The sequence below is a fragment of the Pteropus medius genome, unplaced genomic scaffold, assembly GCF_902729225.1.
Source record: "Pteropus medius unplaced genomic scaffold, Ma_sr-lr_union100, whole genome shotgun sequence".
Lineage (NCBI taxonomy): Eukaryota > Metazoa > Chordata > Mammalia > Chiroptera > Pteropodidae > Pteropus > Pteropus medius.
The window spans coordinates 1,175,404-1,203,275 of NW_024350925.1; the positions used below are offsets into that span (position 1 = coordinate 1,175,404).

The 27,872-nt window shown below is 36.6% G+C and overlaps 1 protein-coding gene across 1 annotated transcript in view; it reads left to right on the forward strand.

Annotated features, from left to right (window-relative positions):
- TEX11 (testis expressed 11) overlaps positions 1-27,872 on the forward strand; it is a 144,167-nt gene that overhangs the window by 87,344 nt on the left and 28,951 nt on the right. Inside the window, exons 18-25 of the mRNA XM_039841737.1 lie at positions 9,399-9,501; positions 11,125-11,252; positions 16,709-16,794; positions 19,622-19,678; positions 22,608-22,648; positions 23,942-24,028; positions 25,390-25,460; positions 26,906-27,022. Coding sequence (XP_039697671.1) covers positions 9,399-9,501; positions 11,125-11,252; positions 16,709-16,794; positions 19,622-19,678; positions 22,608-22,648; positions 23,942-24,028; positions 25,390-25,460; positions 26,906-27,022 — 690 coding nt within the window. The remainder of the gene's footprint in view (positions 1-9,398; positions 9,502-11,124; positions 11,253-16,708; positions 16,795-19,621; positions 19,679-22,607; positions 22,649-23,941; positions 24,029-25,389; positions 25,461-26,905; positions 27,023-27,872) is intronic.

A 27,872-nucleotide genomic window follows, 5' to 3' on the forward strand; every position in this document is an offset into this window, starting at 1 on the left:
TTCAAGTTTAATGACAAGTTTAGGAGAAAGTATGTGGTTAAGGGTTGTAATTCCAGACACTTCCTTTGAAGATTTATTTACTTTAAAGAGTTGTTTATCTGACTAAATACTTCAGATTTTCTTTCAAAAGAATATATACCATTTAGTTTATATGTTATAAATTTATAGTCCTGGAAGAGAAGTTGAAATTTAACTTAATTCATCATAGCTTTGCACAAGCTAGCATTTGTTTCATAAAGATAGTTGACCACTGTTTACTTAAAGACTTGAAGATTATCATACAGATTTTGTTACCTCATTCATTATCTTTCTGCACAGGATATCATTAACTGTTTCAGAAAGATAGTTGCCTACAGCTGGCTGACTTAACATTTTTGTAATTTCCATGATGTATGTTAGCCTGGCACATTGGGAAGGACCAGAGCCTAGAGCGAGACATGCCAGTTGAGGGGATGGGTGCATCTGTAGGCCAGGGAAGAATACCTAACCAGATCGTCGACATAGAAAAAACACAGTATGTACACCGTGCTAGTCTCTGAGGTTACAGAGATGAACAAGAGATAGATGCCTTCAATTCAGCCAAGCAGCTGGCATCAGGGAATCCTAATGGGCAGATAAGCAGATCATGGCAACGAGGGAAGTCTAAGTATTGAAAGTATTTCATAAGTTAGGTACACAAGTAGTGGGCATTGTATAAATGTATCAGTGAACAGATCTTCAACCATAGAGGCAGGATTCTAATCTTTGGGGTGTTGGGGATACGTGTAGATAGATGAGAAAGAGAAGGTGGTGCTCCAACCTGGAATATGAGGCTGTTTCTAAGAGTAGAGCTCAGGCATAAGGGGCCAGGCTGGGATACATTTACCATAGGGGAATACAAAGTAACTAGATATAGTCTCCCAAGACTGGAGGCAGTGGTTCATAAATCTCCTCTAACCAATGTCAAGTTTGATTCTCGAGGCCTAATATAGGCCTGAGCCTGTAATTGGGAGTTCAAATGCTGTTAGTAGCGAGGAAGGGAAGAAGAGGAGAGTGGGAAATGAGGCATACTCAGTGTACGACTATATCATTTAAGGCGAGATTGGCAGTGAAGGCAAAGGTTATTCTGACAATGTTCAAGGAAACCTTGCTGATTACTGTTAATGTAGTTTTCCATTTCATTCTTCCTTTCTCGAACTTACCAACGGTTGATTTAATACTCTCCATATGGGAGGAATACTCTCGTATGTACTAGGACAAAGAGAAAGGTAAAAAAAAAATTACACAGTTCTTTATATTTTACTATTCCCACCTAGCCTTATTAATTTTCATCGTCTGTCTTTTTTTCACTTTTTCCCTTGAGCTATGTGAACATTGTTCAGAAAATTTATGAAACCATGTTTATTGGATATGCTAAACTTTCATGGTTTTTCAGCTCGGCACTCAGTAAAACTAATTATTGTTGGCTTTGTATCATATTCCTCGCAAAGGTGATTCCGAAACATTTTCTTGTCCTTTAGCCCCCATGACTTATCCTTTCTTTTAGCAGAAAACTGTATCTTGTAATTTTCTGAGCTTGTAGCAACGGACATGAACTTCATCAACTTTTCTCTTCTTTACTCATCCTTTCTTCTCCCATTTCTCTGAGAAAGAAGTAACTTTCTCTGAGGACCTTCTCTAGAAATCTCAACCTTAGCTCTTTAATCTTTCTTTCTTGACTATTTCTTTCCCCATCACTATATATTTTTGAGGTTTTCATTATTCTTCGACCTTATCATCCTCTTTAAATTATAGTTCTCTCTTTGTCTTTCCTTTCATCACCAAACGTTTTAACCTGAAATTAACCGCCTATATTTTTTCAGTATTCATTAATTCATTCAGAAAATATTTATTGACTGCCTACTACATGTTAAGTACTGTACTAGGCACTGGAGATATAGTAATGAATAGGCAAAACTCCTACAGTCATGGATTTTATATTCTACCAAGAGAAACAGACAATACAAAGATAAATGTTGTGGTATGTTACAAAAGTCAGCACATTTTCTGTAAAGAATCAGATAGTAAATATTTTAGACTTTCTAGGCCATGTAGTCTCTGTTGCTGTTGTCTCATGAAAGCCGCCATAGACCGTATGTAAACAAATCGTCTTGGCTGTGTTTCAATGAAACTTCATATTTAGGAACACTAAAATTTAAATTTCCTTTATTTTTATTGTGTCATAAAATATTATTTTTCTTTTCATTTTTTTTTCAACTTTTCAAAAATATAAAACCAGTTTTAGCTTATGGACTGTGCGAAAAATAGATGGTGGGCTGGATGTGGCCTATAGGCTATAGTTTGCCAACCCCTGATATATTAAATACTGATAAGAACTAAGGAGAAAATTAAGCAGGAGAGGGTAGTATTAGATGTTTTTGAAGAGGAATGAAAGGTCGAAATTTTAGTTTATTTTTTAATTAAGTTTATTTTTCAGTTACATTTTACATACGTTGGGGGGATTTGGAGCAGAAGAGTGACATGGGAAAGCACTGGCTTTTATTTTAGTAAGATCATTCTGGCCGCTGTGTTGAATAGACTAGGGTGGGTGCAAGGGAGGAAGCAGGGAGACCAGTTAGGAGGCCATTGAAATTATCTAGGCAAGAGATGATAGTGTCGTGGACCAGGGCGGAAAAATTGTGGATGGTGAGAAGTGGTCAGATTTCTGACAGATTTCTCTGACATACCAGATGTAGGTTAGGAAAGAAAGAGACTCGAGGATGATTCTTAAACTTTTGACTTCACTATCAACTCCTCTCTTGATTTTTCCGCCTATGATTCTGTAACCTGCTCTTAGGAAGATCACTAGTGATCTTTTAATGATCAAATTTAATGACCTTTTCTTAGTACTCTTTGTCCTCTGATCTCTCCAGCACAAAACAGTATAATTCTGTCAACTATTTCTTTCTGGAAACTCCCTTTGGGTTCTGTGACATCTTTTAATCCTATTACTCTGACTATTCCTTTTCTATTTCTGTTACTAGCTAATCTCTTTTCACCAAATAAATGTTGGATGAGGACAGGTACTATGTTTATCTCATTCACCATTTTATCCCTAATAACCACAACCAAGTTTGGTACATGGTAAATTTTCAATAAACATTTGTTTAGTGAATTTGTCCTCTGGTTCCTTCTTTTCTATGTTCTGTATACTCTCCCCTCAGTAACATAGCAACTGTTTTCTTAGCTTCAACACTTCATTCCCAAATCTAATCTCTAGCTTTGATCTCTCTCTCATACCCCACATTCACTCTTCTACTGTCTTTGGGTATATGTCCAGCTATCTAAGACCCAAGTCTTAGTGTCATGGATTCCTTTTTCTCCCCCTATGTTCAATCATGTGCTGAGTCTGATCAATTCTACCTCTGAAATATTTTTGCCAGCTCTCTCCTCTTTCTTCTTCATCTCATCACCCTAGTCCAAGCCCTCATTATTTCTGAGACTATTGGAATAATCATCTGATTGTTTTATCTTGCTCCGTAATCTTCACTGGCTCACTGTAAATAAAGGTCAAATTTCTTAGTACTTAAGGTCCTTTATAATCTGTAAATTAAATAATCCTGTTTTATTTCCTTTACGTATGTACTGTGTTTGTCTTCAACTGGAGGACCTGCTGCTTTCTAACCATGATCCGTGCTTTTCTGCCTCTGCACCTTCCTCTTGCTTCTCTATTGCAAATAACCTCTGCCCTGCATCCCTACCTTTTAAAATTATTGTTTTCAAAGCCTACCTCCTAATGATAGTCTTAGCTTCCTTAGGAAATTTCTGAGAATTGCTCTTCCTCTAAGACTTTGTAACAGTTCTGTTTATACCTAGGTACTTATGTTCTGACTTGTATTCTAGTTATTTGTTTATATGTTTTACCCTCCCCCACCATTAGCTTATGACCTCTTTGAGGAGAGGGACCATATCTTATCTTTATTTTCCCTGATCTGTCTAACATAGAGCCTAATACATAGTAAGCATTCATTACATTAGGAAATAGTCATAGAGACTCAATAAATACCAGTCAATTCATTTCTTCTGATTTAGGAATTCCATTTGTTCATGCTCTTTCTGTCCTTGCTACTGTGGATAATTGGAAATTAAAAGTGATCAAGATCAGTGAGTGCCCTTGATTATCAGAACTGAATGAGATTATATTATTTAAAAAATTAGCACATTATTCCTTTCTCTAGTTTCTTTCTCTTTGAGAAGAAGAAAACACATTTTATTTTATTTTGCTCTAAAATGAAATATTGACTTATAGGTCACAAGTTAATTTGGGCATGTCAGAGGAGTTGGAGAATATGTTCCACTGAACTCTTAGTAGATTATGTTACATATTTATGAGTTCATACATTTGACAACATCATTTTGAGATAACAATATATTAAATATAGGTAATTTCTTTGTTTTTTCTAAGTTGTATAAATGTAAAATTTTAATTGCCATTATCCATTGAGTATCTCCAGTACTTTATATGAGACAATATTAAAATATGTAGTTTCATAGACTTAAACTTTACTTTGGGGAGTTTGTAGTACCTTAAGCCCAGTACCCTAATTTTATTATATTATTTTGGGGATTTTTGAGTTTTTGGTTTGTGCAAGTCATACGCTTAAATGGACAGACCTAGTATGGGACAAATGGGCTTGTGTTCTAAGTATAGGAGCAGTTTATTGCAGCTTGATATAATGGGATTTGGCTATAAATCATTATAAAACCTTAATTTTCATTAAGAGACAGATAATGGATTGTTTTGGTGATAGCCTATATAAGCTGATGGTAACGCACAATTGAGTTTTCTTTAACTCAGTACAGAAATCCCATCCTTAGCTTGCAACTGTGGTTTAGGTACATGTGTGTCATCAGTACTACTATAGATTGGTAAAACAAAGCACAGTCTCAAAGCCTAGTATGGTGATAAGACTGACCATTGTCACAAGACGAGGCTATTTATAGAGTATTTATATGACCTAAAGTTAAAACAATCACGTCTCACATGCAGGTTTTTTATATTGGTTCTGTTTAATATATGAAGTTCTAAAAATCGTGCCTTTCGGTTACAGGACTGAGAATAAGCTTGTGATCAAAAGAAGTGAACCAGTAATGTTCACTAGATGGCGCTGTGGCCTCTGTTTGTACTATAACTGCTTGTTGATTTTGAAGTGATTCTGTGATGCTTTGGCGGGGATATAGTCTTGCCCACCAATGGATCTGTATGCATGTTAAAGAAAGTTAGCTCTTCAGTAAACATGAGATGAAGGTAGATTGTGGCTCATTCTTGATACAGCTGTACTGTAAAAATACCGTCATTGAGTTTTCAAGTCAGCAGATATTTATTGAATGCTTAATCTGTGCCTGGTAGTATAGAATAAGTAGAAAGCATGATCCTTTCTAGAACACAGGATTTACAGATATGAAATAATTAGAAGGTAATAAAAGTATACAATTGAATATCAAATTGTATATATCATATGAACTTAGAATAAAAATACATAGATGAGGACCTTTGTGAAACTGATTGACTATACATCTGAACTGAAGCTGCAAAGAATAACTTATGTCAGAAGATAGAGTCAGATCTGAAGGGACCTCAATGGGCTGAAACGATGACATTCTAACAAGACGAAGACAAACATCCTTTACTTGTATCCTCAAAACCAACTGTGCAAGAACAGAATAGATGAAATCTGGCTTAACAGCAGCACATGTGAAACACTCAGGGTTGTTAGTTGACTGTAGGATCAACATTAGCCAGTAATCCTGGGGAGGTTCATTCAAGTTAGGTTGCATCAATAGAAATAGACTATGTAGAAGAAGGGAGGCAATCACCATGTATTCTGCTCTGGTTACACCATATCTGGAATATTTGGTTGGACTTGGGATGGGGGGCAATACTTTAGAAGAAAGATGTTGACAAACCCTAATGTGCCAAGGGGAAGGCACTCAGGATGGCGAGCGCACTCAAATCCATCTTATTTGAAGAACAGCTTAAGGAATATGTATGTTAAACTTGGAAAATGGAACATTTAAGGAGGAACATGATAGCTTCCTCCTAGTAATTGATTGGCCGTCAAGGAATAAGAGAATAAGATTTATTTCGTGCATGTTTTTATGGGCGAGAACTACAAGGAGTGAGATTTCAGGTCATCATAAGGAAACTGTCTAATGATTAGACCTGTCTAAAAACAAATGGATTTTCTTAAGTGTTAGTGAATTCCCTCTCTCTGAGAGATAGGCAGATTGACTATTTTACAGAGGAGGTTCAAGTATTAGAAGGATTTTTTGACTAAGAGAACTTCGAAGTGTCCTCCAACCATATTGTTTTAAGATTGCAGTATAATCTACTAAAATCTGTAATAGTCAAAGAAGATTTTGTGTAGTTTTTTAGTTCACAGGTCATTGAATTTTAGAACTAAAGGGACCCTTACAAATCATTATTAATTTCTTTTAAAAATCAAATTTGTTGAAGTGTAATTTACATAAAAGCACTCATTTTAAGTGTGTAATTAGATGATTTTGACAAATATGTACCCCAGTGTACCCAACAACCCAATCTAAATATAAAATACTTTCATCATCCCAAAAGATTTTCTCGTGCTCCTTCCCAGTCAGTCACCATGTCCACTCCCAGCCTCAGGCATTGACCGATAGGCTTTCTGTCACTAGCAATTAGATTTATCTTTCCCAGCGTTCCATATAAATGGAATCGTACAGTACGTGCTTTTTGGGTATCTGGCTTCTTTCACTCAACATAATGTTTTAGAGACTCACTCATGTCGTTGTATATATCAATAGATTGTTCCTTTTTATTCCTGACTAATGTTCCGTTGCATGGATATACTGCAGTTTGTTTATTCATTCATCAGTTGAGGGCATTTTGGTTGTTTCCAATTGGAAGCCATTGTGAATAAAGCTATTATGAACATTCAAGGTAGAAGTTTTTGTATTGATATTTGTTTTAATTTCTCATGGAGAAATATCTAGAAGTGCAATCGCTGGGTCATATGGTAAGTGTGTGTCTGAGTTTATAGGAAACTATCGAGCTGTATTCCAGAGGAGATGTGTCCTTTTACAGTCCTGTCAGCAGTGGATAATAGTGCCACTTCATCCACATCCTTGCCGCATATGATATTCTCGGTCCTTTTTAACTTTCACAATTCTAGTAGGTGTGTTGTGGGTTTGATTTAATGGAGTCAAATTTATTATATTTTTATGGTTTATGTTTATCGCGTACTAAGAAATCTTTCCCTGTCCTGAGATGGAAAATTTTTCTGCTGTGCTTCGTTCTGGAGGTTTTATAGTTTTTGCTTTTGTGTTTAGGCCGGTAGTCCATTTTGTGTTAATATGTGTGCATGTGTGCGAGAGAGAGACAGAGACAGACTGAGGGGAGGGGAAGCAGGCAGAGAGGCAGAGAGAGGTAGGAGCAGAGACACAGTGAGATATAAAGATCAAGGTCCATTTTTTCCCATATAGATACATGTTGTTCTAGCACCAGTATTGAAAGACTCTCCTTAGCTAATTGAATTACTTTGGCACCTTTGTCAAAAATCAATTGATCATGAATATTTGGATCTACTTCTGTACTCTATTTTGTTCCATTAATTCTATGTGTCTATCCTTATGTTAATACTTCCCTCCCTTGATTATTGTAGCTTTATAGTAAGTCTTTAAATCAAGCGGAGTCAGTCCTCAACTTTGTTTTTCAGAATCTTTTGTCTACTCTAAGTCCTTTATATTTCCACATAAATTGTAAAGTTAGCTTGTTAATTACTATAAAAAATGCCTGGTGGGTTTTTATTAGGACTGCATTGAATCTATAGGTCAATTTGAGGACAGTTAACATCTTAATATCATGTTCCAGTCTACTAACACAGCATTGCTCTCTATTTAGGTTTGTTTTAATTTCTCTCATCCATATCTTATAGTTTCCAGCAAAATCTTACACATATTTTGATAAGTTTTTCTCAAGAATTCATGTTGTGACAATATTGCAAAGGGTCTCACTTTGGTTAATTTCAGTTTCCAATTGTTCATTGCTAGTATATAGAAATTGATTTTTTTAATTGTGAGAAAATTTACCATCTTAACCATTTTTAAGTGTAGTTTTTGCTTTGTACATCCTTTCTACTGTATGTTTGCTCTGTATTTCAGCAATTTATGCTAGTATCTTTATAGTTTTCTTCTTTATATTTTTTCAGATTCATCTTGCAATTCTTTTTCTAACTCCTCGAGACAGATCCTTAGCTCATTAATTTACAGTGATCTTGAAATATATTTATTACATAATATACTTAATACACTTTCTTCTAAGTACTGCTTTAGCTGTAGCCCATGATATTTTAAGTAAATTTTTATTGACGTATAACCTATATAGAGAAAAATAAACAAAATGTAAGTGTACAGCCTGATGAATTATCACAGTGGACAAACTCTTGTAACCACTGCCCAGAAAAGAATTAGGACATAACAGCCTTTCTGAATATCCCTCATACTCAGTCCACAAGTTTTGATATGTAATATTTTTGTCATGCAATCAAAAGTATTTTTCATTTATCCTTATGGTTTCTTCTTGAAACCAGGAATTATGTGAAAATATTTCTAATTTTGAAACACATGAGGATTTTCTTGACATCTATTTAGTAATTGATTTCTACCTTAATTGCATTGTAATTGATTTTGGGCTGTTGAACTTGGTTGAGATTTGCTTTGTGACTAGGTATATGGTCCATTTTTGTAAATATTCTGTGTGTGTTTAATAGAAATTTATTTTTCAAGTCTAAATTTTTTCTCATCCATTTTATTTGAATCTTCTGTATCCAAGATCATATTTTGTGTGATTATCAATTACTGAGATATAAGGTGTTAAAATGTCCTATTATAATTTTGAATTTATCTATTTCTCCATCTAATGTCATTTTTGCATTATATATTTAAGGCTATACTTTTCATGCATACAAATTTAGAACTGTTAATATATTCTCATTAATTGCAGTTTTTATTGATGTGAAACAATTCTCTTTATTTCTGTTATTTCTTTTTACCTTAACGTCATTTTTGTCTGATATTAATATGTTCACACTAGCTTTCTTTAGTTAATATTTTGCTTGGTAATTATTTTACATATATTATCAGTTGATTTTGGAATTAAAAAAATGTTACCCAACATGTTTGGTTGTTTTCAGTAGGGGGGTTCATCTGACACCCACAATGTTTTCAGAAGCAGGACTCATTGTTTCTAGCATTTTAACAGAACACTGTTCTTTAAAGACTTTTCTTAGATTCATGTCTTGTTATTATGAGTATCACTCAGCCATTATGACTATGTTAATATTAGTGAAACACAGTAAGGACTTCTTAGAAGCTTTTTAAAAGAAACTCAATATTTTTTTCAGGCTAGAGAAGCAGTGGAAGAAGCTGAAAAATATGATCCTGGAAATATTTTCACTCAATTTTATGTATTCAAGATTTCAGTCATCGACGGCGACACAGACAGAGGTATAAATGTTATTTTTGACTTACATTTGACTGTTAACACTAAGACTATATAATCCTCTTTGAGCATAATAGAAAAAAAATTGTAAGGCAGTGAAGCTTATATATATATATATATATATATATATATATATATATATATTTCTAGCTTTCCTAGATAAAGATAATATAACCATGCAAAAAGAAACTGTGGAAGTTTACATAAGGTTAAAAAACAGGGGCTACCTTGAGGGGGTAGGAATAGGCAGATGTGGGACCAGAATTAGGGGTGCAATCTTGTCACTGTGTACTTTGTCAAAGTACTTTTTTGTACTTTGTTATTTGAACCAAGCTATTCAAAAATTAAGTTTAAAAAGCTGTGGGGGATAGGATGAGAAGAATTGTCTTTAGAGAGTGGAAGTCTCCAGGGTGCCGTTTGAGTATTTTCACTTATTTGGGAGGAGATTGATGGGAGATTTGGCCTTGAAATGGAGTTTCTCTCCACGAAGCTAACAGTGCTAGAATTACTCACATGACCTTGGTCCCATTAGCACCGTGTCCTTTTGGTGAGGTTAGACAGAACTCCCTAGCTTGTATGTCTGCATACACAGGTATCTTGACTTGATTACAGACCTGCCTGTGCTGCGAACTTATTCCCGTTCAGCCTTCAGAGTAGCTGAGTGCATCCTGGAGCAGTTTGAGCTCCAGTCTGGTCGTTCTTTGTCAAGGACACAGGTTGAGAAATTAAGAAGCTTGAATTAATGGATCCAAATGGAATTTATACTAATCTAATTAAGCAACTATTTATGAATACCTGTTATGTGCGATGGACTCTGGTATTCAATCCATAAGAAAAAGGAAGATGATTTATTCTGTACTGAAAAAGAAATATTCAAGAAGAGTAAAGTAATACCTGTATTTTAATTAAAGAGTAGCAAATTGAAATTGGCTCTTTTTCAGGATAATATTGCTGTCATGTCCATCATCAGTGTTTCATTAGAGACTTTGCTACATTATATTGTAGGATAAAAGAACCTGAAAATTTTTGCCAGCAGCAATGGCAAAAAAAAAAAAGAAAAAGATTTCTTATTAAACCTTTTTTTTCAGCATTCTATTAAAATAAAATCATTTTACTTTTTAAACATAGCATCAGCTCAATCTTTTTATTTTTTCTCTAGTTATCTGTGACCATTTTAAAGTCATGTTTATTAATGATACATATCAAATTTACTTTTGCCTAGTATATGATTCTGAGGTTTATTTATATTAATAATTCTGAATTTTGACAAATGCTTATAGTCATGTAACCACCATCACAATCAAGATGCAGAGAAAAAATTACTTCAGGCTCCCTTTTTTTGACATTCAATATTATTTTATATTAGTTTCAGATGTACAGCATAGTGGTTAGACAGTTATATGATTTACAAAGTGATTCCCCTGACTGGTCTAGTACCCATCTGGCACTGTACACAGTAATTACAATATTATTGACTGTATTCCCTGTGCTGTACGTCAATTCCCTGTGACTATTTTGTAACTCCCTCATAAAATGAGTTCCAAAGTCATTGTGATAAAATTAACCATTGCTAGCTATTATCTTTGATAAGAGTATCTCATTTTTTGAATTGTTTCCTTGTTTTCCAGCTTTGCAGGCAGTTATTACTTTAGAGAGCTTAATAACACCTGGAGAGGGAAGAGGAGGGTATAAGCTTGTTAAGGAGAGAAGTACATCTATCATGCTCCTCGGTTTAGCTGCCCAGTTTGCGCTAGAGGTAATTCTTAAGAATCCATTTTTGAGCTTTTTAACTCCTTTTGATTTTTCAGAGACATCTAATGGCGTCGTCACCAATTAGGCACAGGGCATGACTTCCTTCACTTCCTTTACTGTTTTGCCTCATAGTTTTCACACCAAGCTTGGTTGCAGAGTTGCTTTATTTCTCTTCATTTCTTTATAATGTAAAGTAAATGAAACAAAGTGAGGTAACAGATTTGTGCTTAAAACTACAGAAAAAAAACAAACAAATATAGCAAAACGTTAATTTTAAAAAGAAACTTAAAACACTATACCATGTAAATAAATATAGTAGTTATCTATTTGGAAACTTATCTTTCTCATCAATTTAGGGGAAAAAAAACAGTTTAAAGCTCTGTGGACCTTTTTAGTTCTTAACCACAGAACAACTTTAGATGAGAAATAAAATACTCGCAGCCCTGTTTTGTGCTTACAAAATTCTGGTCTTCCTAGTATATAAGATTTGGAAAAGCAGAGCTCTTGGACTCGGTGATAGACTAGATTTGAGTATTGGCTCTACCACTGAGGTGCTTAACTTCTTTGTTTCTTAATTTCATCATTTGCAAAATAAAGATAATACCTACCTCCGGAATTATTGTGAAAATTAACCAAGAAGATGGCCGAACGTGTAATTTTTAATCTGTGAAGCTCGATCTACAAATACAGTGTTTCTGTTCTTACTAACATATGTACGGCCTGGTCACAGCAACTGTCTCTTCTACTTTATATCATATTACTCCCCTACGTCGTCATCATATGTCCGATGGTGGGGCAAAGGTGTAACAGCCACCATAACGAGAAGGTATTTTAAGACCGAAAAATGAAGCAAGCAACTCCATAGAATGTCACAGAATTATTTTTAGGTTGATTTACTTACAGGAAGATTGGGTCGGAGCGGAACAGACGATCCAGCAATTCTGCACAGGTTATTCTCCACCACCAGCCCCTGTTACAGTCCTTTCTTAGGATATACTCGAGTACTAATGACTGACTGGATAAAGGGAGAAAGAATGCAGTAGTGCCAGGGGCCATACCTCCTGGCGGTCTTGTGATAGATGTTTGTTTATAATCGATACTATTACCAGATTGATACTTATTTCCGGTATCATGCCATTCTGGCTGTTCCTAACAAAAATCTTTATGGCTACGTATTAAGGAATACAGATAATTGTCAACTAGAAGGCTTTGATATGCTTACTAAGGACAGTGAGGTTGGTCAAAGGTCACAGCATGAAACTTAAAAGGGAAATGAATTCCAGGACATAGAGATGGAGTTGGTTTTGTTCATACCCGCATCGATACACCATAGTAATATAAGACACCATTACATTAGGCACAAGATCTAGAATGGTTGAGACATAAACCCTTCATCAGTCCAACCAAACACAATGTCTCTCCAACAGGCCATTCACATTTTTTTTCCATGTGTCATTTATACCATCTGATCCTTCAAAAAATGTTCTCACTCATTTCAGTGCTGCCTTTTTCAAAGCCCAGTCTGAGGTTTCCCTCCACGGTAGAGACTTCCCAAATTAATTCCAGTCTTCAGTGCTCTCTTTCTGTTCTGAATTTCAGTAGTTTAATGTGTATGCTAGTTATTTTGTCTTTAATCATGTATTCTGCCTTCCATTACTGATATGTGGCTCATCTGTCCACACTGAATTGTGAGATCCTCGAGGACCATATTTCTAGCACCTAGCCCAGCATCTTGCCCAAAGTAGTTACTAAATACAGTTTGAATGATATGTGTTTCGATGTTTAATAAATAGGGTAATAGAACTCTTGGAGGAAGAAAACTACTTGGCAGATGCAGATATTGGGTGTGTTTGTATAGGATAGTGAGGAGGAGGAAATGAGAGAAATTCAGTAGCGAAGAACCCAAAGACGAATGTCTTTTGAAAGGAAGGTTTATAAATTTACATTTGATATGGAAAGCAGAATAAAGCCAGTGGAAGAATTATGGAACTGTGTTTCTGAATAGGAAAATGGTTTTAATGAGGAGAAAGAATCAGAATAAAAAACCTAAAGTAGTTTGAATTAGAGAATGGGAGGAAAGATGCATGAAGAGAACCAGGAAATTGGATATATACCTACAAAAGAACAAGTATAGAGTCCAGTTTTCACTCACTACACTTGCTTATAAATATCACTTGAAGTGCCAGTGAGAATATCCCCCATTCAGCAATTATTTATTAAGCACCTATGATGTGCCAGGCACTCTTCTAGCCTCTTGGGATAAATAAATAAACAAAACAGTAATATGCCTTCTCAGAGCTTCCATTCAAGGAGGAGAGAAGATGATAATAAGAATAATAAATAAGCAAATTGTATAACAAGTTAGAGGTTTATAGGTGATGTAGAAAAAATAGATTAGAACGAAAAGTATCAGGAATGGCGTGGGCTGGGATTGCTGTGTTATTATTTTAAATAGGGTAGTGAGGATAGGTCTCATCGAGAAGATGACATTTGTGCGCAGACTTGAAATTGTTGAGGAAGTTGGCCCTGTAGATGTATATGGTGGGCAGTGAAGGCAAAGAGTATTCTAGGCAGAGATAACAGCCAGTACAAAGGCCCTAAGGTAGGTGCCAGAAACAGCAAGGAAGCCAGTTTGGTTACGGTCAAATGGGATTAGTAAGAGATGAAGTCAGAGAGGTAATGGAGAGTCTGGGTTATATAGATCCTTAGAGGCCAGTAAAAAGACTTTGACTTTTACTCTGAATGAAAATGTGTACCATTAGAGAGTTTTTCAGCAGTAACATCATTTGACTTTGATTTAATGGAAATGCTCTGGCTGTTTTATTGAGACTAGTCCATAAGAGAGCCAAGGTAGGAGCAAGGAGACCTGTTAGGAAGTTTTTGTAGTAATCCAGGGAAAAGATGACGGTGACTCAGATGAGGAATATAACAATGGAGATAAATGATAAATGGTTGGGTTCTAGATTTATTTTTAATGTAAAACCAACAGCATGTGCTGCTAGATTAGATGAAAGGTATAAGAGAAAGAGACTGGGCCATCAAATGGAGTTGCCATTAACCAAACTAGGAAACGCTGCAAATAGAGCAGGTTTGGGGGGAAAATCAGGAGTTCAGTTTTAGCCATGATGCATTTGAGATGTGTCTTAGACCATCCCAATAGAGAGACGAGTAGTCAGTTGGATATATGACTTGGGAGCTTGGGAAAGAGGTCTAGGCTGGTGAGAAAAGTTTAATAAGAGTCATTAGTATATAGATGGTACATAAAACTGAGAGTGTACGCGATCACCAACAGAGTAACTATATAGAGAGTATACAGAGAAGAGGACCAGAGACTGAGCCTGGAGCCCTCGAACATTAATGCTTTGGGGAAAAGAGGAACCTGCAAAAGGGAATGAAAGGGAATGACCCATCAGGTAGGAGAAAACAAGGATAATGTCACGTCCTGGAAGCCAAATGTGTGTCAAGGAGGAAAGGGTGACCAACTCCATTGAATGTTGTTGCTGACCGGTCAGGCAGCGAGGGCTGAGCACTGCCCATTGGAATGTACAGTATGCGGCTCACTGGTGAGCTTGGGAAGAGCATTCGGATAGAGTGGTAGGGCAAGAGGCTGACCGGAATGAGCTCAAGAGAGAAATGAAGGAAAGGAACAGGGCGCGGAGCATAGACTGCTCTTCAGAGGAGTTCGCCACAAAGGGAAGAAAAGAAATTGGGCAGTAGCTGGTGAGAGAAGTAGGATCAAGAGGTCTGTCTGTTCATTTGTTTGTTTGAGATGGATGAATGAGAATATTATATGCCGATGGGAATGGCCCAGTAAGGGAGCAAAACGTTGACAATGCGAGAGAGAAAAAAGAATCGTTAGAGCAGTGTTCTTGAATCGGCAAGGGGCGATGGGCACCACGCATACATTTAGGGACCGGCTTTAGGAGGAGGCATGGGGAATCCGTCTGCGATGGCAGTTGTGAGGGCAGAGTGCCTGGTTCCTGGCGTGTGAGCAGATGTAGTGGGTGCGTGTGGACATCTGCCTGCCTGTTTCAGTTGTCTCAGTGAAGTAGGAAGAAGGTGATCACCTGACTGAGAGTGGGAAAGGAGGTATCGGGGTGGAGAAGAGGGTACGGTGTAAACTTATCACCCAGAAAAGCAAGGAGGTGAATGGCGTGGGTCATGTGGTTTGCTTGCCCGGCAGCATTAACGGTCATTTGAGGAAATTTTAAAATAAAGTAGTTGTATGGGTTTTTATCCAACCTCTTTTCAGCTGCATGGATGCAGGCACAAAAGTCAGTAGAAAGTGGTTTAACTAGGCTTGTGGTTTTGCCAGAGGAATACAGAGGGGCAGGCAAACCAAGGAATGAGGGAGTGGTTCTAACTGATCCCCATGCTATTAAAACTGGATATGGCGGAGGACATCAGAGGGATGAGGGACAGTGCAAAGTCAGTAGCCTCAACGGATTGGAGGTGTTAATGCAGGCGAAGGGTGGCGGGAGTCATAGAGGGTGTGGGGCTCACGCCATTCCCGTTGCTGACTGGGAGTATGGAAGTGTTGCAGTCAAGTAATGACAGGGTCCCATGAGTGACTGTGCTAGTGAATGGCAGAGGCAACCGGCAGAGTGGAACTCAAGGAAATAAGAGACGAGGCTGTGAAGGAGATCATCTCTGTATATATCGAAAATGCCAAAAATTAAGACCAGAGTAGCTTTTGGAGAAAACTGTGAGCAGTAGATGGGTCATCAAGAAGTGAGAAGAAATTTCCCGAGAACTGGTGGGTCACCCCCACAGTGAGGGATGGTGGATTACGTCCTCTGATGACAAGAAACGCAAAACTGGGCGTGTTAAGGAAATGATTTTAAAGTAGAGATGAAGAGCAAAAACAAGACCAACTCCATCTCCTGGTCTAGAGGTAGAAAGTTGCGGAGAGGAAAACAGCCACCAGTCGAGAGGGCTTCACTGCAAGCTGTGTCCTTGGTGAAACCTGGGTGTCCATCAGCGAAAGGCTGTGAGGGGACTGTCAGGGAAGAGGCGTCTTTTAGATGGGATCTTGTTGACAGTGGACTGAGTTTAAGAGAGCGGAGTGGGACGATTGGAGGAGTTGGGGAGAAATGGGAGAGGGGGACAAAAGAAGGGACTTCCAGAGTCTCATGGGGACGAGGGCACTGAAAATGAGCTGGACCCGAGAGTCTGATTAATGGGAATGACGAGCACAGGAAGCTGGTCCTAGTGGACTCGGGGCGGTGAGGCTCTGAGGGGTCCGGAGAGCGAGGGCGGGGTTTCTGGGCCAGTGTGAACCTTTTCCGTTCTGTCAACCAGTCGTGGATTCATTCTTTTCATCTTGCAGTAGCTCTTCTGAGAATACAAAATGAACAGGTTTAGATTTTTTTACTTGTCATTAATGGACAGGAATATAGATAACATTTTGTAAGTACCACTTTTAGATGTAATTTAACATATCATATTTGTCCTTTTTAGCATCAACAGCAAATTGTGGCAAAAAGAGCTCTGGAATATTTATGTCAATATTCAGAAGACCAACAACAAGTCCTTACGGGTTTAAAGTAAGTAACCCTTTTTCTTCTGTTCATCTTGACTCCTGGTCTGTAAACTTTACTGAAACGGTGCTGATGGGATCAGGCTGAGACAGTGCCTACTATACCAACTGTTTAGTATTTAAGAGTTTTTACCCAGACTTATTGAGACATAATTGGCAAATAACATCGTAGAAGTTTAAGGTGTGGAACCTGATGATTCGATAACATTGTGAAATGGTTAGCACAATGAGGTTAGTTAACACATCCATTACCTCACAAAATTGCAATTTTGTGTGTATGTGGTGAGATTTACTTTTAGCAACTTTCAAGTGTATAATACAGTATCGTAACTCTAGTCACCTTGCTGTACATAAGCTCCCAGAGCTTGTTCATCTCGTAACTGGAAATTTGAACCCTTTGACCAGCATCTCCCTGTTTCCTCCTCAGTCTCTGGCAATCACCAGTCTACTCTGTTTCTATGAATTTGGTGTGTTTTTTTTAAAGATCCCGCATACAAGTGAGATAATACATAGTCTTTCTCTGTCTGACGTACTTTACTTAGCATGATGCCCTCAAGATTCACACATGTTGTCACAAATGGCAGGATTTCCTTCTTTTATTTGGCTGAATAATATTCCAGTGTGCGTGTCTGTGCGCGCCACATTTTCTTTATCCCTTCATCCATTGATGGATACCCACATTGTTTCCATCTTGGCTAGTGTGAATAATGCTTCAGTGAACATGGGAGTGCAGGGATCTCTTTGAGATAGAGATTTTTTCGCTATATACCCTGAAGTGGAATTGCTGGATCATATGGCAGTTATGCTTTTAATTTGGGGGGAACCTCCGTACTGTTTTCCATAGTGACTGCACCAATTTACATTTCTACCAACAGTGCGTGAGGGTCCCCCTTTCTCCACATCCTCTCCAACATTTGTTATCTCATCTTTCTGATGATAGCCATTCTAACAGGTGAAGATGATATCTCACTGTGGTTTTGATTTGCATTTCCCTGATGACCGGTGATGTTGAGCCATCTCTTCATGTATCTGTTGGCCATCAGTATGTCCTTTTTGGGAACATGTCTATTCAGGACCTTTGGCATTTTTTGATCAGATTATTGGAGGGTTTTGTTTGTTCATTATGCTGTTGAGTCATTATGAGTTTCTTATATATTTTGTATATTAACCCCTTATCAGCTATATGGTTTGCAAATATTTTCTCTCATTCCATAGGTTGCCTTTTCATTTTGTTGATAGTTTTTTTTTTTTTTGGTTTGGGGTTTTTGTTTGTTTATTTGTTTTTGCTGTGCAGAAGCTTTTTAGTTTGATGTAGTCCTACTTATTTATTTTTGCTTTTGTTGCTTGTGGTTTGGGTGTCATTTCCAAAAAAATTATTGTCAAGGGTCTCTTTCCCTATGTTTTCTTCTAGGAGTTTTATGGTTTCAGGTCTTATATTTAAGTCTTTAATCTGTATCAAGTTAAATTTTTGTGAGTAATAGAAGATAAGGGTCCAGTTTCATTGTTTTGCATGTGAATGTCCAGTTTTCCTGATACCATTTATTGAAAAGATTACCTTTCCTCTATTGAGTATTCTGGGCTCCCATGTCCAATATTAGTTGATCATATATACATAGGTTTATTTCTGGGCTCTCTATTCTATTTAATTGGTCTATATGACCATTTTTATGCCAGTACCATGCTGTTTTGATTAGCTTTGTAGTATAGTTTGAAATCAGGATGTGTGACCCCTTCAGCTGAAGGCTTTGGTGGTTCCATGCAAATTTTAGGGTTTGTTTTCTATTTCTGAGAAAAATGACACTGCAAATTTGAGGGATGCTTAAAGTAAAAAAAAGATCAGTTGAACTTGATTTTCCTCCTTTTCTCTTTTTATGAAGGAAAGTGGTTTACCAAAAGGGAACTTTTACATACACTAGTGAAACAGAGGAACGTGAGGTTAGGACATGATGACTCCTAATGATGTGACTGATAATATGCCAGTGAGAAAAATTGGAAGCCAGAAGAGTTCTGTAGCGGTTGTCCTGTTGGTCACCTGCACTTGAGGCCGTGCTTCCTAATGCACATGCAGTCATAGATGTAAAAGTATCAGAAGGAGCCTTGAGATACTTGTAAGCCTTCAGTCAGATAAATATTTAAAGTTATTCAGGCTAGGTGGGATTTTTTAAAAAAGAGTTTTAGGGTTTGATACTTTACAAACTACCTTATTTTGTCATTTCGTAATGAATGCTGCTGCCAGATCCCTTCAGAGAATAGTCATCCTAGTTTATGTGGAACCCCAAGGCCGGTTCTGGGTTCCTCTATAGGAAGAAAAATAGAAAGACTTGTATACCGTACTGTGATGTTCTAGCAGGTGATTTGGGGCAGCGATATGAACTATGGAACTATTCAAATTTGTCATAAGCAACACTTTTATTTTAAAATTATTTTATTTAAATTACTCTTCCAATATTAAAAATTTATGTTTTCATTACAACCATTAAAACAATACAAAGATCTATAAATAAAATAAAATTAATCTCCTTACCTTCTCTTTTCCCACTTCTGCCTCCTGGAGTATTCAAGGTTAATAACTTGGTGTATATTCTTTCGCATGTTTCTTCTTAAGCATCACTTTTTAAAAAAATTTTAATTAGTTTCAAGTATACAGTACATTGGTTAGATATCTATATAGTTAGTAAAATGATCCCCCCGCTTGCTCCCTCCCTCCCCTGACCCTCCGCCTAGCCAATGTATTAATGCTAATTGCATTCCTTATTGCCATGCTTCCCATCCCCGTGACCATCCGTCAGCTACTGACTTGTAAGCATCACTTTTTATATTACTTTATCATACAGGTGTTTGTTTCGTCTTGTTCTTCCAAAAGTTCCTGAAATACTGGCATCTGAAAACAGGTAAGTTATTTCAACAGAAATCATGAATTCACGATTAGAAAAATTATAGTAACTTTCAGTGTAAACCTTATATTGAGAGATGTATAGTACAGTGGATAGGATCAGTATAGGCTCTGGGGCCAGTCTTCCTGGGTTTATATCCTGGCTTCGCCACTCACTTACTAGCTGTGTAACCTGGGCTTCTGCTTCTCCATCTGTACAATGGGAAGAATAACGGCACCTACCTTATGGGGTCGCTGTGATGACTCAGTGAGTAAATACGTGTAAATACTTTGAAGAAGAGTGCCAGGCACTTACTAACTCTTTAACAATGTTAGCTATAATTTTATTATGATATCGTGTCTGTTTCCTTCTTTCTGAACAGGAGACTTAATATAGACATGTTCCTTGCTTTCCCACAAAAACATATAACCTGATTGGCTTGTTGATTCTGATTCCGTATCAGCTCAGCTGAGAGTGTTTCAATAACTTTCTGCCTACAGTTTTACAGCATAAGATATCAAGAACTTAACAGTTTGTGGAAGAAGTGGGTCACCAGTTTTTTCATTCCCAAAGTTCATTACCTCCTATGATTTGAAAGAAAACTCTATTCAAGGCCTTGATTAGGGTTACCTTTCAGAGAAATAGTCCTCATCTCTGCGTTCTCTGCTTCGACAAAAACTCTGCTTTTTGTGTGGCTGCACTTTGCTTTTGCTTTATATATTTGTATGTGGAGGCAATATATGTTTTCAACTGAATTCTTTTGGAATTATCTGTGAATGAGATAATATTGGATTGATGACATAACTTTTTTTTAATAATACAAATTTCACCCAAGCATATATAAGTTTTGCCTCTTTATAGACTCTATGAATCCATTAGAAGGCAACTCAAACAAACTAAAAAAGATCTTGAGACCGTGGAAAATTTGAATGATGACCAAATATTTGATGATATTAAGATATTATTAATTTTTAGGCATATAATGGTGGTGTGATTATGTTTCTTAAAGGAACTTATTTGCTAACACTTAGACACACATCCTAAAATATTTATGGATAAAATGATGTGATGTCTAGAATTTGCTTCAAAATAATATGGATAATATTATATGGGTAAGATTGATGAGTTAATAATTATTAAAGCTGAGTGATAGGTATGTGGGAATTCATTTATCTTTTAGCATATAAACATCTTTGAAATTTTTCACAATGAAAAATTAAAAAATAAAAATGGGAACTGAAAGTCTAAATCTTGATAGGTACTAGACTGGAAGACCTCCTTGGGGGCTAAGGACTGTTTGTTTTTATCTTCATATTTCTGGAATCTCGAATAGTATCTGACACATACTAGCCATTCAGTTTATTTAAATAACTGAATATTAGTTTTGTAAAAGGAGATCTTTATCACTGGACTTACAAGATGCTTCACAGTCCATGTAATTGTGACATACTGTCAAACCCCACTCATTAAAACCAGTTTGGAGATGGGGAAAAGGAAAGGGGTCCTGTATGAATTAATGATAAACTTAAATTACAGAATATTTTTAAAATGTACCTTTATTGTTTTAAAGTAAATACAGTAATAAAGAACATCTGCTACCAGCATTTTCAGGTAGAGGTCAGAACCTGATTTAACAAATCAATTAAACTAACTTTAAAACAAATAAGTCTAATGCAATGGGAAGAGATGGAGAATTGAGTTCTAGTTTCAGCTCTTTCACTAACTTCTGGTTTAGCTTAGGTAATAACTTATTTACCTGTGAAATTAAGAAAGCTGGACTGGGTAATTTCTAAAGTCCCTTTTTCTGCTAAAAAATACTGTGGTTTTTAATTAGCGGTATCTACCTAAGTGTTAACAACTTGTGTGCTAAAATTTTTAAAGCACTTTGTCTCCTAAACTATGCATCCTCCTTTTCATATTCTCATTCCTTTTTGTAGTATTTATTTGCATTAATGGACCCTTCCTAGATTATTTTATATAGTCACTGAATTAAATAGTGAAGAAGTTAACTTTAGCTCAGCTGAAATTCAAATGAATAAAATTTTAATAATTTTATATAATCCAGAGGTTACTTTATATAAACCAGAATTCTAGTATTTATCCCTGAGACAGCTGCTGTATTTGTTGAAGCACAGCATGTATTATATAATACTAGACCCTCTCCTGATGCAGCCAGTCTTATAGTACACTCTCCCCTACTCCCTGTAACCTTCCTTAGTTGAGTTTGCGAGTACTTTCACATTAATTGCTTTAAGTAAAGTGCGATGTTTTCCTCCTCGAAAATGTATATACCCCTTAAAGAAGCTTGACAAAGGGTCAAGAGACCTGGGTAGTAGTCTTGACATTGTCATGATTCGCATGACCTTGGACAAATCATCCCCTCATTTCCAGATCTGTTTTCTGCTCTGTAAAATGAAGAGTCTGGACTGAATATGTGGTTTTTAAACTATATTCTTCAGAACCATGGAAATTCCATGAAAATTCCATGAAATACCAAGAAGGCGAGGCTCTCAGCCTCCATCTACCACTGGTTCAGCCAGAACAGCCACCTTTTGATCTTTTCTTGTATATTAGACTTTTATAAAATTATATTTGAAACAAGGGTTTTAATTTCCCCTCTTCAAAAACAAGCTTGAAAATGACAGAAATCACTACCTGCTCTCAAATCGTATGGCCCTGTAATATAAAACCTTATCGGTCATTGAAATTCTTTACTGAGAGTAGATGTAGAAGGGGAAGAGAGAAGAAATCTGAGGGCAGTGAGAATGAGGAGCAGTGTTCTCCAGCTGGGAAGCAGTGTTGAAATGATAGGTCGGAGCCTTGAACAACCGACTTCACGATTTTGCATTTTTGCACAGCCGTCAGGCATAAATGGGGTCTCTTTGTAGCGCTTTTCTATAGTAAAGCTTTGAAACAGTAGGAAAACACCCTTTTCTTTATTTTTTAGAAAAGAAGAACTGGATAGATTTTTGATTTACTTGAATACAGGTAAATATCTCCTTGGTCATTTTCAGTCCATCTTGCCTCTGTCCTCTATTAAATTCTCCAAGTACACTGAGTACACTGATTCCGACTTCACATTTGAGGTAAGCTTTATGCTTTTGTTAACATTTTCACAGCAGTCTACCTTGCTTTTTTATTAACAGGCAGAGAGAAGTTTGTCATCAGTAGCATTCATCGCTAAATGCAATTTTAGCTGTTTTATTCCAATTTGTTTAAAAGACATTTCCTCCCTCCCTTCCTTGTTGCCACTTAGTCCTAAGCTAAGAATTGAACAGCTGAAGAAAGATCAAGACAAATAAAAATGTTCTGAACCCTGTTAATTTTCATGTCTTCTGAATCAAATTCAAATTGTTTATCGTTATTTTGAAGCTGTCCATCTCTCTACCCAAGTCTGTGTCATCCCCCCATCTACTACTAATTCCTCTCTGTCCTTTTCATTCAAGCTACCCTCCCAGCTACATCTCATTACTTTTCCAACTCCACGCTTTCTTACGGAGTGTCCTTTTTGCCTAACAAGTCTTCCCATTTCTGCTGCTCACGTACCTACTTCTTTTTTCCCCTAGATTCGGTAATTCCATTCCTAGAATTTTCCCTTGGAAATAAATGATCAGAAAAATGTCCAAAATGGCACATACCTATTTCCTTATGTCCAGAACACACCAAAAACTCCATATCTTAGTAACCATTATTCCACTTATTCAGTAGTTGAATTTTATACTTCAAATACCTGTCAACGAGGTGTTAAATGTAGCAAAGTGGTTTAGAAACCAAAGCTTTTCAAAAGTGAAAAAAGTTGGCTGGTTGGCATTCTTATCTCTCAAAAGGACATGTGAGTATGTCATAAATGCTTTCTGTCGATGTCACGTTCTGGTTCTATACTGTACCTGCTGTGGGAGCTCAGTAAATATTATGCTAACCTATCTACACTTTTCCAATTCTCAGTCTCTATTTCACTCTTTTTAATGATTGTTTGGATTCTTTATTTCCTTACACTAAATCATATCCTTCTACCTCAGATGTTGAACGATTGCTCTAATTTAAATCATAAGTCTCTCCAAAGATGTGTTTGTTCCTCAAAGTTTGAGTTCACAGCTTCTTTGGGCTTGGTAATGTTTTTTTGTCATTTTAACTACTTTTGATATGCACCTATGCACATAAACACACAAAAAGAAATTTCTAAATTCAAACTCATGTTCGACTGTTTTTGAAGCTTGATTAACAACTTTGCTAGAGTATAGAGTTAAAGACCTCAACGTCAAATTTTCCTGTTTGATGCAGCGTACGTGCACCTTGTGAAGTGTTTTAACGGAAGAGCCTCAACTTCAGATTCAAGGATTAACGATGCTCATTGGTTTCGAAAAATAGGTAAAAGGAAATTCTGTGGGAAACATTGTGGGGTGGTAGAATCAACAGATGTGGATTCAAGTTCTAGTATCTATGGGTACAAAGATCACCTGCTTAATCTTGCGTTAATTATTTATAAAATAAGAACAGGTATATATAACTTTGTAGGGTTATTAAGGGTTATAAATGAAGCAGTGTATGTACCTGGGCCATTGTAGGTATTCAATAAACATTAGTTTTCTTCCTTTTCTATAGAAATGGGCCTAAGAATAAAATGATGAATTATAACTACAGGTCTCCAAGGTTATGCTTCTAAACTTGGCCTAGAATGCCCAATTTATCTCTAAGTATGATTCATCAAAATTAAACTACATTCGACAATATGGACGAGTCTCACAAACATAATGTTGAGCAAAAGAAGCCAGACATTGTGTACACATTGTATGATTCATTTTATATATAAAAAAAACAATAGGCAAAACTCATGTATGATGATAGAACTCAGGATAGTGGTTACCCTTGAAGGGAGCTGGGCTTTGGAGCGTGTTGACAGGGTTGCTTCAGGGTTTCTGGCAACGATCAGGATCATTCTTAATCTGGATTTCATTTTGTGAAAATCCATCAAGCTGTACAGTTAAGAGTTTTGTGGAGGCAGTTACTACGGTGATGAGTAAGCAAGAGCAGTTAAGCAGCGATGTCACAAAGTGGACTATGTCACAAAGTGATTCTACATGGACTTCTCTCTGCTTTGTGGGGTTTACTGAGGCTCTAATCTAGGAGAAAAGAGAATACAGCAGGTTGTATTTCCAAGAAACTTAGGCAAATAATGGAAAACAGCAAACATTTAAACTATAGAAAGGTTTAATGACTTATTTTTCAGAAGTTTGAAAAGTTGTTTTCTAATACTTGTTTTGCTGAATTTTAATTTTGGTTTTCCAAGGTAAAGATCATGTTGAATGTTGCTTTATGGGGGCTTCCACTGCTCTGTGGAAGATTTAAATCTTTCCAGTAGTTTTCTTCAACCTTTGATTCTAGTGTACCATGTTCTTTGCTAAGTTTTAATTTCCATTCACCCATTTTAGTTGGAGCGCTTCTTGGTAATCCTTTTTTTTTTAGATGGATTTTATTGTATGTCTCTGAATTTAAAAAAAAATCAGCATAACCTCTATTGGTCATTGGCCTGGAATTGAAGATTGGAAGTGATAGAAGTCTCTAAATTTACCGGGAAAAAATTCATCTAAAAACCTGAAGTTAGCTTTTTTAACCTCTGAGAAACTCCTCATTATAGTATTTTAATATTAAAGATATAGGTGTAAAGATTCTAATGATAACAGGTTAAACAGTGAATTTTCATAACTAAATTATTTCACATTAACTTTCAGCTTGGAACTTGGCCGTGCAATGTGACAAAGACTCAGTGATAATGAGAGAGTTTTTCATGCTTTCCTATAAGGTAAGTCTCTTCTAACAGTATCTCATGTATGGACCACAACAAGAATATCTCCACTATGGCCGTAGTCAAGGGCTAAGTATAGAGTAGGATTGGCTTTTAATCTAGGAACTTGTAATGTATGTCTCAGCAGGCATGACTTAAGGAGAATTTGATCCCTATAGGCTGTAATGTGAGAACATGAGGCAGGTGTCCCCATACCAAAATATCACTAACAATCGTTGTTGTGGAGCCTAAAGTTCTACCATAAGAGACTTATTCCTTTGCCTTTGAAGGAATCCCATTCTCCCAGGGGCCCATATTAAACTAAAATTGTATTTAGGAGGGGAATACTATTAAGAAGCTGTCAATTATCAAAATATTAGGAAAGGTTATGGGTGTAAGTCTATAGGAATAGGTATCCGGGGACAACTGGGTGAAGAGGAGGCTGAAAAGCTTGGGCGTACTTTAGAATTTTTCCTGCAGCAGGTTCTGTGTATAAGATCTGTGAGCTTGTTTTCCAATTACAAGCATTTAAAAATAGTTGCTAGCCTTCAAGGTAGAGGTTAAATGCCAGAAAGAAGAACAGGTATTGATGAGAGAATAAAAAGAGAGGGGTTAAAGACTATCGCTTATACACATCCAGGAGTGCGCAGTCTGATAGATGGAGACAGATTAAATGTTAAGAGTTTTAGAACTGGGAAGAACTATAGTGATAATCTAGCACAACTCCCTCGTTTCATGTACGAGTAGCCTGTGACCTAGAGAGATTGGGTGTCTTGAAATGCTGTTGATTCAGTGATGGTGATGATTTGTGATCACTAAGTATTTGGGGGGATTAAGAAATAGTCTTTGGAAGTTTAGGTATAATTGCCATTTTAATTGGGCGAAATGAATTAGTATTAGTTTTGACATTTGTGATAGCACTAGTAGGATTTCATGTAAGAATCTTAAGTGGCCTAGACTTTTATTTTAGTACAAAGTCAGGAGTTTTTTTCCTAAAGCTAGAGGATAAGATTTAATGATGAGGTTATGTCTGATGCCTGTCAAGATTTGACATTGTCTCTTTCAACCATGACAATACATGTACTAATTTCGGCTCTATTCAATGCAAAGGGGAAATCTATTTGCCAGGGGGAAAATCACTTAGAAATTACAACATAAACCAAGAAGTAGATCACTAGATGGAAATACAGGGCCAAATGACAGTACTTATCACTGGGAAAGATAGGAAAATTGTGAAGAAATGAAGCATTTTATCTCCAGAAAGGTGCTAAAAAACAATGGAAAGTAATATAAAATTAAAACTATAAATCAGTGTTACAGTCTATATCATTTTTAATGTGAGATGTGTTTTTCCAGCTGAGTTTTCTCATTCAGATGGAATGTTGCTGATTTTCATTCTGATTGTTCGTGTTCACCTGGCAGAATTCTCACTGTTCATTGATGTCCTGGTTATTTCTTATCAGCTGTCCCAGTTTTGTCCTTCTGATCAAGTAATTCTGATTGCTCAGAAAACATGTTTACTGATGGCATCTGCAGTTGATCTAGAGCAAGGGAAAAAAGCGTCAACACCTTTTGAGCAGGTAATGTGCAACCTTCAAATAAGACACAAGAGTTCAGTGTGCTATTTGGTGTGTTTGCCTTCCCTGATGCAGTTCTTTTTGATTCTCTTTAGAGAATTCTTTCCTTCCTTCCAGTAGCATCTTCATTGCAAAGGTTCGTAAGAGCTAATTACTTCCTAAGGGAAGGTCACATTTGTCTTCGCCTCTTCTTTTAAAAAATTTGATATCGCTGCTTTTAAAATGGCCCTTCCCGTGGACCACTCTTTCCAAATCTGTTTTTAAATACTGTTTTTATCTGCATCACCTCCCTCTGATCATCTGTGGTCCATACGAGTTTTTTTCTCTTTTGTTTCCTTTCACACATTCTCTAAGGAAGAACTCGTCCACTTCCACAGCTCTGAAAGCCATCAGAAATTATTTACGTGGTTTGTTGTTCTTCACTCAGTTGCATTTACTCTCTTTGGCCCACATCCTTCAATATTTTATCATTAACTCAATCGTAACAACAAGAAGACAGAATTCCTACCTTTGCCTGGATTCCACTCTGAGCTTAAACCTTACCCTTTGGGTAGAAACCAACATCACCATCTCAGTCTCCCGTATGCCAGAATATTGGTTCGCCTTTAGTTCTTACCTTCTTTCAAGCTAAGAAAACTGTCTCCAAGTTGGACCACCAGCATTTTTGTATGATTGTAAGATCTAGATCTTGCTACTTTTTTCTTGTACCTAGACAGAAAACAAACCAAAATACCTTCCCAATTTCCTATACTTAGCAGTTGCTTTTCTTTCCAGTTAGTATGGAATCCTTCTCGCTGTTCATTTTCTCCTTCTGTTAATCTCTTCTTTAATGCGATCCTTCAGATTCGGAACA